The sequence below is a fragment of the Solea senegalensis genome, linkage group LG4 (genome assembly GCF_019176455.1).
Source record: "Solea senegalensis isolate Sse05_10M linkage group LG4, IFAPA_SoseM_1, whole genome shotgun sequence".
Taxonomy (NCBI): domain Eukaryota; kingdom Metazoa; phylum Chordata; class Actinopteri; order Pleuronectiformes; family Soleidae; genus Solea; species Solea senegalensis.
Genome location: NC_058024.1, coordinates 23905069 through 23922343, shown reverse-complemented (window position 1 = coordinate 23922343; position 17275 = coordinate 23905069). Strand labels below are relative to the sequence as shown.

The 17275-nt window shown below is 38.1% G+C and overlaps 1 protein-coding gene across 1 annotated transcript; it reads left to right on the top strand.

Annotated features, from left to right (window-relative positions):
* The first annotated feature begins 5697 nt into the window (after positions 1 to 5697).
* LOC122768067 (sodium- and chloride-dependent GABA transporter 2-like) lies at positions 5698 to 13551 on the top strand. The gene is made up of 15 exons (XM_044023761.1): positions 5698 to 5797; positions 6154 to 6350; positions 6975 to 7109; positions 7425 to 7565; positions 7659 to 7743; positions 7847 to 7979; positions 8059 to 8193; positions 9202 to 9305; positions 9403 to 9527; positions 9610 to 9722; positions 9851 to 9988; positions 10286 to 10388; positions 11058 to 11158; positions 11495 to 11665; positions 13313 to 13551. The coding sequence occupies exons 2-15, from the start codon at positions 6185 to 6187 to the stop codon at positions 13472 to 13474; spliced, it is 1812 nt and encodes a 603-aa protein (XP_043879696.1). The 5' UTR covers positions 5698 to 5797; positions 6154 to 6184; the 3' UTR covers positions 13475 to 13551.
* The last annotated feature ends 3724 nt before the right edge of the window (positions 13552 to 17275 follow it).

Genomic DNA, 17275 nt, shown 5'->3' with positions numbered 1-17275 from the left:
AGCACGAGAGAAACGGACGGACACAGGAGGGGGGCGGGGGAATTATGCACTTGTGAATGAGCAACTCATGGTAGAGACTTTTTCCAACTGCCACACGGCTCTCAGACGTGAAAGGAGGAGGAGATTTACGCATGGTGAGGGAGAGGTGGGTGGAGAGGAGAGGAGAATACAGAAGAGAGACCGAGGCAAGGAATGGTTGTGAAACACCACGACCAAAGCAATCAGTGTAATAACAACAGCAATAATAATAGCAATACACATCATACACAAAATACACAGTAGTGAACAACTACTAACAATTTTGAATAGTTTTTATAATTGGTGCAATACAATTTGTCTCCTGCTGCTCATCTCATATTGAATCACAGTGGCAGCAGGTTGACCCTCTTAAGACCATAATTACAATCAGGCCGACCAGTAAAATAATAGCATGATAAAATGTAAACAACAAGGACTCCAAATGTTAAGTATTAACATTTTAACATATTAAGTATCTTTTTTACAAAACATAGTATGAACAACCGGAAATTTCCTGAGAAAAATAAACGCAAGTTCAGCAATATTATCATTTACACATGGTATTAAACATGATTAGGTTCTAACCATACTGCAAAATGTTCACACATTCATCCTGTGGGCCAGATTGGACCCTCTGGTGGGCCAGTTCTGGCCTGTGGGCCATATGTTTGACACCCCTGATTTTTCAAGTTTATTACAAAATAGGAACTTTTAAAATTACATAAACAATTTCACATTTACAATTTGAACTTGAACTACTTTACATGTGTACTAAAAATTCTAAACTATTTTCATGTTTCTAATGAAAGTGGTCTTATTTTGCAGTGTTTCTCAATCCTCCTGTGAGGATCCTGGGAATCCACTGCCCTGCATGTTTGAAATGTTTCCCTGCTTCAATCAGCTTGGTGATGAGCTATGACTATTTTGAATTTTCTAGGCATCATACACGTTACGGTAATGAGAAGTACGCATGCCAAATCGATGGTCACAGGAGGGTTAAACAAGGCAGCTGCAATGACAGGCTTGATATTCACACATTATGAATGTTTCAATAAAGTGAAACACATTTTACTTTTTACCCCTAACATGCATTATACAAAGCTATACGGCAGAATAACAATGTAGGTTTAAATCAGTCACGCTGAGCTCTGGGAGTTGCGTTAATTAAACATTTACTGAAGAAAAGCCATCTTGATCTGGTGTTATAAGTAACTAAAGGCCTGTCTCAGAGGGAGGTTGTGTCTCAGCAACTCACGACTCTTCCAACTTAGTGCAGCATTTAACACGCTTGATCACACTAACAATATTTTGTATGGACTGGCTGGCCTGGCTGTTTAAATCATATCTATCTGCTAGAATGTAATGGTTTATTTTTAGTATGGAGTGTTTTAGGGGTCTGTCCCTTGACTGTTTCTCTTTGTACGTCTCCTCTGTCAGTCGTAGCATTATATCATCAGTTGTGAAACTAACTTCTATTGTTACTCTGATGATACACAGATGTACGTGCCTGTAAATTACAAGGATCATTCCCAGATCAAACATGCTGAGTCATGCTTATCTGCAGTAAAAGCCCGGGATGTCTGATAACGTCCTCCTTTTAAATGCTGACAAAACAGATGCTGCGTATTGGTCCAGGTGAACAGAATCACTGGTATGATGAGATAGTTTAACAGCAGGGAACCTTGGTGTTATCTTTGATCCTCAAGCTCGCATTTTTTTCACCTTCGCAGTGGAGGATGTGTAAAACCCTAATTCAAGCATTTCTTACGTCGAGACTTGATTATTGCAAAGTTCCATTGTCTGGTTTTCCCCTGTACGAGCTCCAAAAGTTCAGTTGGTTCAAAAATGCTGCAGCCACTGTAGGATTCTGACTAGAACTAATGGTGTGTTTCCACCGGCTTGACAATGTTGCATTCTACTAGCACAGTACCTGGTACCTGGTACTTTTTTAAGTACCTTCTCTGGTGAGGTTCCAAGTGAGCTGAGGTAATACTATGCGTGATGTTGCTAGACTACCGGCCACTAATCAAGCCGAACAATGGCGTACTGTAGATCAGTTTAAAAGACTATCCTAACTGATTCAAATGATTCAACACCTGCTTTACAAGTCACTTGTTTTGTGTGTGTCGCGAAGTAACAGCAGTTTCATGCAGCTGTGCAGTGATGACTCCGCCCACTCTGAGTAGGTACATAGTGGAGAACCAACCTAAACCTAAACTGTGCCGTGGCGAGCGTCAAGGCGAGCTGGGTCTATGGTGGAAAAAGGGCCATAAGAAATTTGAACACCAGCCTTCACCAGTTTCTCTTCATTGGCTCCCTGTTCATATGAGATCAGATTTTAAGGTGCTTTTGTGGACTTACAAAATTTTAAATGATCTTTGAAATTCTGCTCGATGAATTTTCTTTTTGGCCTGTCCTCTTCCAGACCTCCACCTTCCATAACCTCGGTGTTGTCGTATCTGCTTGACAGCATCTTTGGTTGCTGCACCATTGTGTTTCCATTTCCCTAGGATGGACCTATAACTGTCCATCCTAGTGGGTGTTAGCATCCTAACACCCACAGCCTGGTGTTCTCATCATCTTCATAAATATTAAGTTTGACGTTTTTTGTAATCTGCTGCACATCTGTCCATCTTGGAAGAGGGATCCCTCCTCTGTGGCTCTTCCTGAGGTGTCTCCTATTTCTTTTTCCCTGTGTCCAAGGGTTTTTAGGGACTGTATCCCTTTTCATCTGGTTTCACCTTTCTACTGTAACTTGTCCAATCATCAGCCTCGGCTGTACGTGAGTGCCAGTTTGCAAAGCGTACTAATTGATTATGTTCTCTCAAAACTTCCATGATCTCAAACCACTGTTGTACCCGAGCACAGACTCACAGAGTCATATTCAAAGACACTGAGCTCTGATTTCACAATGCTGTGCTGGCAAACTCACACAGGTAGCAATAGACTTGCTGGTTTGGTTCAGTGTAGTTGGAGAGCCTGCCTAACCAAACCCAGATTGACCTATAAATGTAGGTATTGAAGTCCTGCTGGTATGCCTATGACCAGTTAAGAAAGTCTATTTATACTGTTAGCAGTGTCAGTTACTTGGTAATGCAGTTAGCCTCACTGACCTGGATATCTACCTACTGCAGTATTGTTTTTATTGGCATAAAAACAACTGTTAGTCAACTGTGGGTTGATTCTCAGTCAAACCTTGTTTGAGTTTCACACATTTAATGTGCTAACAACCAAGGACAGAAGCTAAATGAAATATTCAGTGATTAAGATCAGTGCATTCTAGAGACGTAAACGTCTACCAGAGGCCACCAAGAGTACCAGGGCAAGAAGTCTTGCAATCTTTTCCAGTCAGTGACCAACCCAATCCAACTTTATTTATAAAGCCATTTTAAAACAACAGCTGAAACAAAGTGCTGTACATCAGAGATAAATAGAACAAATAAAATATTAAAACATAAGGCCTAATAGACCTAAGGACAAACAATCAAACATACAAACAATAACTCCCACCTATCAAAACAGAGTGGAAGTCACCAAAGGTCAAGGACTTAAAGCTCATGGAAATAAACAGTTCTGCACTGACTGCATGCAAGTCTGAACAGCTGACAGCTGTGGAAATACACGGACGGTTTGTTATATATTTGTTGGGTCTAATACCTTAAGCAAATTTCACAATTTTCGCTGCCAAGAAAAGAAACAGAAATGATTTATTTCTTGAATTTGATTGAATAATATCTACTAATACTAATACTATTTATTTAAAAAAAAAAAAAGGTTTAGGGTATTGAAAAGTGGATTTCTTTGTGAGATCTACAGTATTTGCCTGGAGTAAATCTCATGAATACTCATCCACAGATGCAGCCTTAAGTCCTTTTTGTCAGTTTAGAGCTGATGTCTCTGACGAGGAACTGCGACACATGTAAGACACTAACATAACAAGATGTTAAACAAATCATTATACCAGCTATCAATGAATGATCTTGTTCTGTTAAAGCGGGGCTGTAGACTGAGCGTGGGGTAACTTCAGTTTAAAGCAACACAGGTGTCAGCGAGAGACTGATCGTCTGATGTTGTAAGATATTTTTGTTCAACTCCAGAGATCATCATTTTGGACTGGCAAATCTAGCCTGAAAATTCAAAATTCAACAACTGAGAACAACGTTTAGTAGTTAAAATATTACTACAACATGTTAAATATACGTGAATAGCTGTAAATGATGAAGGGATTCCATTTTGGAGAATGAATGAATGACCTGCTCTCTTTAGTGACCACTAAAGTGCAATATTTGACTTTTATTTGGAAACACACATAACCAGCCTACGTGGGCCACATCGCGGAATACTGGATAGTCCAGAAAACATGCACAGTAGTTGCCTGTAGGTGTGACTGTGAGAGCGAATGGTGGCTCTTCTCTGTATGTTGACCCTGCGATGGACTGATGATCTGTCCACCGTGTCCCCTGCCTTTCACCCTGTGTCAGCTGAGATTTGCTCCAGCAACCTACGACCCTCATGCAGAGGAGGATAAATTGGCAGACAATGAAATAATGAACTAGCTTATATGTAATTAATCATGCCTCATACTATGGTATCTGCGTTACGACCAGGCCTAGGAGAAAACCTGATCCCAACATGAATAATGGGACTCCCTCTTCTAACTCCCAAGAAACCACAATGCAGCAACAAGTGATACAAACCATTTTAAAGGTTTATTAAAACCAAGCACAAAAACTCTGAGTGGTTTGAGGAAGTCCACTGCAGCTGGGATGACCAATCCTCTTGTATTGGTTCCTCTTGTGCAGGACCAATCGGCTCCCAGGATCCACCTAAACTCACACTCACACGTCAGTCACTCAAAACATGCACGACCCTGGGGTCCTAACAATCTGTATCTCTCTTTCTTGGAGAGCGGGGAGACCAGTCGAAAACAGCCTTCAGAATCAATTGAAGTTGTCACTTTTAACCCTTAGTGCTCACGCGGCACGGGTAATACACAACTCCTTATATGGACATCCTGGGGGCTTGTGTGTTTATAGGTCACATATTCATGCTTTAAAAAAAAAATGCATTTTTTATGTCTTCTTGACATTTTAGTAGTGATATAAAGTAGCAATTATTATGCAGAGGTCACAAAATTAGACAATTTTTCTTTTCTTTTTGTTCATAAAAACGAGCCACGTGAACTTTGAACTATGTATTTCCAAATTTCACAAATTCAATCTGAATTAAACTTTTTTACTTTTAGCTCAGGTGTGTTTATATAGTTGACCCTCTATATTGCACATTCTTATAACCTCTGTATATACTGTATGTTTAAACACAAGTAATGGAAAAAGCAGCCGGAATGCTCTGTTTTCTAAAATTTCTGACATAATCAGAATTATGAACATAAATCAATCACTGCCACACAACGTGGCGTGCTATAAAATACTATTAATTAATAATGGAAAGAATAACGTCTTACTAATGACACTTTATGATTTGAGACAGGTCTTTTCAAATATTCAAGTATTTTAGAAGAACGTGAGAGAAACATACAAAGTCACCCCCGTGGTAAAACACACCAACCCCCAATGTGGCGATCTCTAAACATGGCAAACAGACAAAGAACAACATTAACACAAAACTCTTTCTTTCTCCCTCTGCTGGTTTCTACCAAATAAAAGACTGGATCCAGTTTCAGTGACCACACCTCATGCGTCTATTTAACCCAAGGTACTTCTTCTTGAAGCGCTCTTCAGAGGAGACACTTCGACAGCTCACTTGTGATGTCCTAAAGGTAATGATTTGTTTAAGAAAAGAAGAAATAATCCTGATTTTACGTTATTTTATTCAGCAGTTCTTGCTTCATGTTAAGATTCAGAACGCTTGTGTTCAAAACGTCACAGACACATGAGTGTCTATCTCTTCAGGGCAATCGAGGCTAAGATCACCACAGTGTGAAGCGATTCAGAATCATACACTGAAATTTGACTATTAAGTTTGCATCTTTATCCCTGTATACTTCTTGTATGTATATGTGATATGCTAATCAGGAACAACAAAATAAGAATACCAAATATATATAAAAATAAATACATCTACAGCATAATGGCCTCCACTGTACTTACATACACTGTTTTAAACCCCACTTAGGGTTAAAAATGGACTGAATGCACAGGTGAAAATGAGTCCGATGAGCCTTGTGACTGGACCAGGACAGAATCAGTCCAAACCACAGGAGAGGGACGTGTGGGGCAGTAAGGTGGAGTTCATTCTTGCAGTTGCTGGACACATTGTTGGTCTAGGAAATGTCTGGAGGTTTCCGTATCTTTGTTACAAAAACGGAGGAGGTAAATGTGGTTGGGCGCCGTTCATACTCTGGTCATTCCACCAACTAACCCTAACCCTGAAGAGCGCTGGATTCATTTAATAAATGTGTGTGTGTGTGTGTGTGCACAATTGTATTTCTTACCTCTACAGCACACATTTCTGGCAGGACCAGTAGTCCTCATGGAGACCAAAACCTGGTCTTAATGGGGCAGAAACTCATTTCTTCTCAAGTCTTTTTTATGTTTGGCTGTCCAAATGAATAGAAGTCAGTGCGATTCCTTAAAAGTATGAGTTAGGGTTAGAGTTAGCAAACCTCTGTGAGTGTGTGTGTGTGTGTGTGTGTGTGTGTGTGTGTGTGTGTGTGTGTGTGTGTGTGTGTGTGTGTGTTGAATGGGCATTTAAACCAGAGTTATATTGCAGAACCACACAAACTGCCAGTTAAGTTTTGTATTCGTGACAAACTTTTCTTTGGCTCAAAGGGAGGCTGGTTTGTAAATGCACCTGAACTGATTATAGTGATGGTTAAGGACTCTCCGTCTGAATTACTTTCTCAATAAAGGCTCCACTGTTTCCCTTGCTCTTGTGCATAGCTGCAGTCAAGTGTGAGCAATAGGATAACAACAACATGCATTCTTATTTTATAGGGGCTTTCTTCATTCCGTATGTTTTGTTCTTGTTCACCTGTGGAATGCCACTCTTCTTCCTCGAGACATCTTTGGGCCAGTACACGAGTCATGGTGGAATAACGTGTTGGAGGAAAATCTGCCCTCTATTTGAAGGTATGTTTAAAGACTGAATAATAAATAATAATAAATAAACATGCCACAGCTGTATTTAAGTATCTACCATTATTTTACATTTATAGTTTACATTTAGCAGATGCTTTTATCGATGCATTTTTTGTTTATTTTAAAGTTAAAACATGGTTTTAACCTCTTGACTCAAGCTTTTTCCAATTTTATTCCACCCTGTGTTGTATTTGCTTGGATTATGTAATCTTGAAATTATGTAATCTTAAAAGTTGGTTTGATGAGTCTACCATCCATTAACTCAGTATCAGAAATCACAAATGTAACATTTCTGTTCATTAACAGGTCTGGGTTATGGAAGCCAAGTGGTGACTTTATACACTGGAGTGTATTACATCATCATACTGGCGTGGGCATTTCTCTATCTGTTTTCATCCTTCAGCTCTGAGCTTCCGTGGGCGAGCTGTGACAACAGCTGGAACACAAGTGCGGGATAACACAACACTTTGGCATTGATCATACATCTGTTCATTGTTTTAAGTTTGTGCTGATGAGTTGTCACACACTCTTTTATTTAAGAAAGCTGTTTGGACTCCAGGCCCAATCAAACATCCTTACTGTTCGTGTCTGGAAACAGAACATCTTCTGTTGTAGAATTTTGGGAGTAAGTTTCCCGAACAAATAATTAATTTTCCTTTTTGATGATTCATTATACTAGGGCGGGTTCTCCTCTCTCCCTGTAATATGTTCCTTACATAAACTTGCAGGAGGAGAATCTTGGGTCTGTCCAGTGGAATTGAGAAACTGGGACATATTCGTTGGGACTTGGCTCTTTGTCTACTCCTTGCCTGGGTACTGTGCTACTTCTGTATCTGGAATGGAGTGAAGTCCACAGGGAAGGCATGTCACAATATTACTGATTTCATGTACATTTAATACATGACAAGATAAATGACTGAGTTTTGGTCATGTCCTACAGGTGGTCTACTTCACTGCCACATTCCCATATGTGATGCTGGTAGTGTTGCTTGTTCGTGGTCTCACGTTACCAGGGGCTAAAGACGGGATTAAGTTCTACCTCTACCCAGACATATCCCGCCTCATCGATCCAGAGGTAACGCAACTGCAGCTGAAATAAGGCAGTCACTGTATTACACTTTATTAGGTACACCTGTTTTAGTTCAAACCCATGAGAATGGGGAAGAAAGTTGACTTAGATTGTGACATGGTTATTGGTGCCAGATGAGAAACTGCTGATTTACTGGGATTTTCATGCACAAACAATTTTTTTCTATCCGGTTTGTTTATTTATTTAATTAATTTTATTTATTTCATACAGCTAGCTTCAGCTAATTTGCAGCATTTGTCCCTGGCCAGGATTGTGCATGTTGCAACAGTGGTAAATGTTCACATCTCTGCTGCTGCTACTTTAGCCAAAGTTTAACTTTCACACTATACATATTCAGTTCAGTATGACATTTCATTGCCTGCAGTAGAGAAGTCCATAAGTGTGTTCCTTTCACCGAGACGGATGGTTGTTCTGCACGTCAGGATTTTACTGTTCAGGCTTGATGGTGATTCTTTGATTCGGATACATAGAACACTGTGTCGTCAGCATGCACCTGACATTCAGTGTCTTTACAAACATTAGGTCAATCATTTATGTACAGGCAGAACAGACAGAATGCACTCTTTGTGCTGCTATCTTGACCCTGGAAGAAGAGATCTAGTAAATAACGGTTAAAAAATAATGGGGCCCAAAACGGATCCCTATGGCAGACCAGTCTTAATGTGCAGAGGAGATGTTTTCACATTGCGGTCGATGCTCCAGTTATGAGCGAAACCAATTAGCCAATTGAGTTTACTAACAAGTATCTCACAGTATCAAAGGCTTTTTTCAAATGTATAGGAATACTGCCACAACCACATTAATGGCCTGAAAAAGAGAAATGTACCTTAGCGATTTGCCTTGTCGCAGAGGACAGAGGAGAATTAATGGTTTTGAGGCCACAGAAAGGCAACATTCACTCAAATGAGCACTCAGTGCATACACAGGTATGGGCCACACCATAATGCTTTTACATATCTTTACATGTCTGTCATGTGTAATTCTGCCCTGCAGGTATGGATGGATGCCGGCGGCCAGATTTTCTACTCCTTTGGAGTTTGTACAGGGGTTCTGACGTCTCTGGGGAGTTACAACAAACACAACAACAACTGTTATAAGTTTGTACTTACACTGTATTTCTTCACTGACTACTGAATTCACTTAACTGAAACTTCCTAATACTGAATAATGTTTTCAAAAAACGTCCTCCTCCAGAGACTGCATTTACCTGTGCCTGTTGAACAGCCTCACCAGCTTTGTAGCTGGCTTTGCCATCTTTTCTGTGCTCGGTTTCATGGCAAATGAGCAAGGTGTGGATATATCGATGGTGGCTGAGTCGGGTATGGATTTGTAATTTGGATTAAAAAGCCCAAATTAATGTGTGAATTATGACCAATAATGTCAATGTACCGTAATTTCCAGGTCCAGGTTTGGCATTTATTGCCTATCCTCGAGCTGTGGTGCTAATGCCACTGCCTCAGCTTTGGGCTGTAGCTTTCTTCATTATGATCATCTTTCTGGGATTAGACAGTGAGGTAAGATATCATGCTATTACAGAATGATCGACTGTCATTGGCACCACTAATTTGTGGTAATTCCCTACCCCAATTATGTGAATCTGCAAATGTTGCACCAACTGAAATGATTTATTTTGCCTCCACAGTTTGTTTGTCAAGAGGCATTGGTAACGAACATCTCCGACATGTATCCCTCAATCTTTCACAGCAACTGTCGAAGGAAACTCCTCCTTCTTGCGATCAACACTGGGAGTTTCTTAATCGGCCTTTTCATGGTTACTGAGGTGAGCGCTTTCTAAAGTTGACTTTTTAATCATCTGTTTGTCGTACATACACCAAGGTAATAAACTTTGATAGATGTGCACACAAACAGCTCTATTTAAAACCAGTAAGTAAAAACATTCAGTAGCCTAATCATAAAATGTTCTCTCTTTCAAGGGTGACATGTATCAGAACAAACAGCTTCTGTAAAAGATGCACCATTTGTAGCTGAACCTGTATTTTCACCATGCTTAATCATAAAGGATAAGACACCTGACAAACACAATATGTGCATAAGTTCTGTTTCCTCTTATTTACAGGGAGGCCTTTATATTTTCCAGCTCTTTGACCACTACGCCTGTAGTGGGATGACACTCCTGTTCTTTGCTGTTCTTGAATCTGTCTGCATGGGCTGGGTCTATGGTAAGAAGTACCACTATTTTGATACAATTTTACTACAAGTACAAGTAAAAGTACTTGTCTAAAAATGTATTCAAGTTAAAGTAAAAAAGTTGCTTGTTTAAAATGTATTTAGTTACTTTTTTAACAAGGTCGGGGTTCTTTTTTGTGTCGGGGACACAAATCTCACCTTTACAAATTAAAGTGCTGACAAAATAAAACATGTAAACACATCATGTCAGAATGGGTCACGAATGCCTTAACTTTCTCACTCACTCAGGGACCTTAATTAATGCCAATTCACCTGTCCTCATCATTCACTTGTCCTTATCATTCACCTGTCCTCATCATTCACTACCAAAGTTTGCAGTGCTTCAATTTATTTCTTTTTTAATTCATGCCAACATATTTTTGACTCTGTAAGGGACGTGGTTTAAAACTTGTATAACGTGAGCAAATGTATTTCATGTACTTGCAACAACAACGACAATAGTTCCTCTCTGAGCTCACAGGACAAGTGAAATGCTATTTTATAACCTGCTATAAATAACAAGTTTCTTTCCAAAATACACTGAAAATTCCAGAGACCTCAAAGTTTTCATGTCAAATCTTGTTCACAAGGAGCACAAATTTGGCAAGGCCATGATGTAACTTGAGTGCCATTGATGTAACTAACACTGCTTCTCTCTGAAGGGGCAGATCGCCAGTATGACAACATTAAGGACATGATTGGATATCGACCTTGGCCTTTTATGAAATACTGCTGGCAGTACTTCACCTCAGCAATCTGCACTGTAAGTACTGGGAAAGGCATTCACTGACTCATTACTGTAGTAAAAATGAGAAGAGAGCGTCCCGTAAGTGTATCTCAGTCTGTGTGAGTAAATAATCAGCCATGTGTAAAATAATCTCTAATCTAATAATCAGTGGACCCACTCCAAATTTAGGTGGCAGCAAACAAATCTCCACACACATTTTGCAAATCTCTGCCAAGCCTAGATAAAACGGGATATTTTAGAAAGCTAATCAGCTGTTGCTTATCGTCTCACTGTGTACTAATTCATTTGGGCCTTTATATTCTGTTTTCACACCGGGCCTGATATTCTTTCCTCCCTCTGTTATGTTCTCAGTGTACGTTGCTCTTCACCGTGGTCAGATATACTCCGCTTAAATTCAACAACACGTATGAATATCCCTGGTGGGGCTACACTTTAGGAGGATTTCTTGCTCTGTCTTCGACTCTTTTGGTTCCTCTGTGGATGTTGTATGCCGTGAGTGTCACTCCTGGAACCCTGAGACAGGTGCGATCACAAGTGGTTATTGTAACTTACTGTTATTCTTCATTTTTTTCCCTGTTAAAGGCAAAACTTGGAGCATTGTTCTTCAATTATTACTGTAAGGCACATGTTATAACGCAAATATTGTACTTTTCTTTGCCTCAGTAGACACTACGTCTGCACTCACCTCATTTTAACCCTTTAACACAGAGCATTTCCGCTGCTTTTTTCCTTTACTATGTTTAAACATACAGTACATACAGAGGATATACGAATGTGCAATATAGAGTGTCTTATATCCTTTTTTTCAGCACAACCTAGGCAATTTCATTTTCACCAACTATATAAACACACTTGAGCAAAAAGTAGTCAAAATATTTAAAATTGGACTGAATTTGTGAAATTTGGAAACACGTCACAGTTCAAAGTTCACTTTCCTCGGTTTTATGAACAAAAAGAAAAGAAAAACGCTCTCATTTTGTGACTTCTGCACAATTATTGCTACTTTATATCACAACTAAAAATAAAGAACCAGAACTTTGACTCAACAACACATAAGACGATAAAAAAACAAATTTTTTGAAGCCTGGATATGTGACCTATAAACACACACACGCCCAGGATGTCCATATAAGGAGTTGTGTATTATTCCCACGGCAAAGTACCATGGGTGCATCTGTGGTGCAGATCCATGCCGGGTGAGCAGTAACGGTTAACATTATCCTGCATGTGGCTGCTCAGATGATAACCTTGGGGGACCGAGAGTAAAACTATGGAAAGGTTGCGACAAAAATGATGCTTAAGAAAAGGACTGACAACACTGTAAACCTCTCCAGATAAGATAAGAGCAGCAAAGACAGTAAAGATAAAGATACATTTCCAAGAAAGTATAATACAGAAAGATATTAACAATAAGACTATAAAAAGTTAAAATAGAATGTGCATTATAGACATTATAGTTTCCAGAATATATGGGCTTGATATTTACAGATATTCATAACATTTCACACAGTTTGGCCTTCTTTTGCTGGGCTCTGCATGTTTCACACCAGTTATATAGAAACACCTCGTACACTCCATCTTCAAAAAACCTTAACTGTCTCTCTCAATTCAGCATTGGCTGCTGTTATGGACCTGGAAACAAGACGATGGTTGACCAGATTTATTATTTTATTTTATCACAGTTTTCTGTGTGTATTGTAACATTATTAACCCTTAGTGCTCACGTGGTGTGGATCTGTGCCACAGATGCATCCATGGTAATTTGCCATGGGAATAATACACAACACCTTATATGGACATCCTGAGGGTGTGAGTTTATAGATCACATATTCAGAAAAATGTTTCCGTCTTCTTATGTGTTGATGATTCATTTTATATCATATTTTTCCTGGTGATATGAAGGAGCAATAATTGTGCAGAAAACGAGCCAAGTTAACTTTGAACTGTGACATATTTCCAAATTTCAATTTTGATGTTTATATAGTTTTTTTTCATCAGATTGCCTAGGTTGTGCTGGATATAAAAGGATATAAGAGACTCTATATTGCACATTCTTATAGCCTCTGTATATACTGTATGTTTAAACATAGTCATGGAATAATGCAGACAAAATGCTCTGTGTTCTAAGGGTTAACAATTCTTTCTTACTTTCCCCCCACACACACACAGAGACTGGAAGTTCTGTGCAGTCCAGCAAAGGACCTCCCCGTGCCATCGAGGAAAGCATCAAATCGTGAAGCTTTCCAGACATTTACAGGCTTGTACACTCTCCGCAATACAGAAAACCCTGACCACAGAGACAGCAGTGTCCAGAGAACGTCTTTCATTTGAGTTGCAACACAACACAGAGCTTCATATCTTTCAGTCAGCAGCATATTTACCTCTGACAAAGGTTTTTTTTTTTTTTTAAATAAAAAAAAAAAATCTAAACTTCAGGACATAAAGTGTATTGACACTATATTAAAACTTAGCAGCCGTGGGAGTTCTGTTACAGAAGTTGTTGGAATAAGAAATAAGAATTTCCTCCAGTAATTTTTGGCATTACTGGAGGGTACATATGCAAGGAAGGAAATAATCAACTGAATACATTTATTTCTGTTTTAGGAGGAAAATAAATTCATTATGCACGGTACTGTATATTTAGTTTTCTGGTGGTACATTAAAAATTTACTTTCAGGTAAGCTGTATATGTTAATATGAATTTAGCTCCTATATTTATTGTTATATGGCATATTTTTATGAGGTCAAGTTAAAGGTTTTAAAAACTTTGGCCTCATATATATACATATATATGTATGTATGTATATATATATATATACATATATATATATATACACATATATGTGTATATATATACATATATATATATATGTATATAAATAAAACATGGGCACAAAAGGTGCATTATTAACGTAAATATGTACGTAAATAATAAAAATACAGTGGAAAAGTAGGCATATACAACATGTAACAAGAAGAGAGAGAGGTAAAGAGAGATTTTGGTAAGAGTTGAACAATACTCGTGCAGTGCAGGAGGAGTGGACGTGGACACGACACCTGAAACTGAATGAAAACTGGAAATGCAGGCTGTAATTTAACACACACATAGTAATTGCAGAATAACACAACACGTCAGTGTTCATGTAACACTTTGATTGCAGTGTATGTACAGTACAGTACATTATTTTGTTTCTCACTCTTCGTCAAACCACCATAGTATAGAATTTTAAACACCAAGTAATACCTCATCAACTCAGCTAATGAAACGATATATTTATTTTTCCACATAATTCAGAAAACACAATTTAACACTTCCATGGTAATTTGCCGTGGGAATAATACACAACTCCTTATATGGAGTTTATAGGTCACATATTCAGGCTTTAAAAAATGCATTATATTCGTCTTATGTGTTGTTGAGTCAAAGTTATGATTCATTTTATATCGCATTTTTAGTAGTACCATAAAGTAGCAATAATTGTACAGAAGTAACACAATAGACGTATTTTTCTTTTCTTTTTTGTTCATAAAAAGAAGCCAAGTGAACCATGAACTGTGATGTATTTCCAAATTTCACAAAATACTTTTTGCTCAGGTGTGTTTATATAGTTTTTTTATCATCAGATTGCCTCGGTTGTGCTGAAAAAAGGATATGAGACACTATGTTGCACATTCTTATAACCTCTGTATATACTGTATGTTTCAACATAGTGATGGAAAAACACTTAAACAAATGGTTAACAAATGTTTTTATTAAAGATTTTTAAGATGTTCACTCACAGTATTGCTGCTGCTGCTGCTACAATACAAACAAACCTACTGCTGTTTACTGATGACAAATGCTGAAGTGAAATAAACAGACGCACACACTTGAGCTGCTTCAGTTACACTGACAGAGCGACATCTTGTGGCTGAGCGTACACATTACACACAGATATTGGAAGTCACAGTGAGTGTTGAGTCACAGTCAGCCACCTAGTACCTAGTATAACCACCTATTTATAATACATTACATTACATCAAAGCCAATTAAAACACATTTATTTAAATGAAATTAAACTATTGAAAAAATAAAATGTTGAGTATTGGTAAGAAGTACTCAAATAGGATTATAATTAGTAATAATTTAATCTGACTCTCAGTAAATGTTATTACAGTGGCTAGTATAAATATATAAATGTATACTGTATTACAGCTAGGGAGACATTTTGCTTTAGACACTAAGTTGAAAAATAGAAAAGAATAAATGCATTTATATAAATGCTAATCAGAGTCGACACAAAATGAGCTTGAATGAATATGAAATAAAACAAACATTTGAAATATGCAGCATCACGAAAACAGAAAAATAAAACATGGGCACAAAAGACATTCAGAAAAAACATTCAGTGCTACTGTACGTTATACTGAGGTACACATGTTGCACGTAGAGCAGGAGTAACAAAAAATACAGTCTAAACTGCAAAATAAAAGTGACCTAAACAATATTTAGTGGTATGTGCTGAGCAGAACCACAAGAGGGCGCTTCAGAGGCAAACACTATTGTCTTCTGCCACTGCATTGACATCACAGGTTGTCCTTGTTTTTCCCCATTTGTTTCCTGAAAATTAGAAACCAGTAGAAAGGCAATGTACTGCGGTTAGAGATCAATGCCATGATCACACAATATTGAGTCTAATGGTGATGATGATGATGTTATTGGAGGAAATTCTAGCTACAATTTATCAGACTTTGTGTGTTGTTTGAGGTTGTTTGTTATAGAGGCATAAAACTGTCGCATGAGAAGAAGAACAAATAGTTTTGTTAAATGAGCATTAGATGTTAATCCTCTGGAGCACACGAGTGTCGGGGCCTGCTGTGGAAGCAGATTAGAGAGAGCTGAAATCTTCTTAGGGCGTCGCTCTCTCGGAGAAAGTTTTCCTTTATTTGTTAACATTTGTCATTTTAAATTAATATCAAAAGACTTGATATCACACCATTACATTCAAACTATGTTGACGTTTTTCACTGGGGGCACCCTCTTGTCTTCCATTTCCCCCTCTTGTGATAACATGAATATTCATGTTCCAGAATCACAAATAAGAATCCCACATTTTACTTAAAAAATAGGACATTCTATTCTGTTGAACATAAAGTGTTTGAGATCTTGTTTGTATTGGAAAAGATTAGACAACTTTTTTCTTCCTTTAAATTTACCCATAGTTTTGTTGTATTTTGTGCAAAGTTGTCTGAATAATTAAATACAACGGCAACAAGGACAAACACACATTTCAGTCAAAAACAGAACGAAAACACCCCACTCATCGACTATCAGGCTCGGTTGAGGAGGAGGAGGAGCTTAAATAAATCTTATTATGAATAAGAAAAAAAAGCTCTCAGTGTGCAGTATTTATTTCCCACTCGCTATTTGATTGAAGTTTGACAACAATGAATGAATGAATGAATGAATAAATAAATAAACAAATAAATAAAAAACAAACAAACAAAATGGAGTGTCTATTCCATTGGCTGGTAACTGGTTGTAATTCCAGTCAGCTGGCCTGACCCACTAACAGATAACCTATTTCCCAATTGGACACCGGCACACTTCTAATTTCAATAGACACTTTGCCTCCACAGGAGTGTGTTAAGTCCCTGTTGAGTAGAGGCCTAATTCCAATTACCCGCTACTTACGTGTGACTTTTGGCACAAGTTCAGTTCCCTATTGATCCGAGCTCTTTGAGACTTGTTTCCTGCGTCAGGCTCACAAGTGTCTCCAAGCTTCTATAGCAATCTCATTTAGAGCTCAGCTCTCGCATCCTATCTATCTATCTATCTATCTATCTATCTATCTATCTATCTATCTATCTATCTATCTATCTATCTATCTATCTATCTATCTATCTATCTATCTATCTATCTATCTATCTATCTATCTAGTTTTGGTTGGAGGTCTGTTGAAAAGTAATGACATGACATATACTGTTATATGAAGCACTATAAGTTTACAGTACTACAACACAGTGCGTGATGTAGCATTAAATACCTGTTCTCTCTACAAAAAAAGGTAATTACCTTGGTTTAGTTTAATTCGTGAAAGTCAATTACACGGAAGAGCAATTTAAAAATTCAGGACACATTTACAAAAAGTG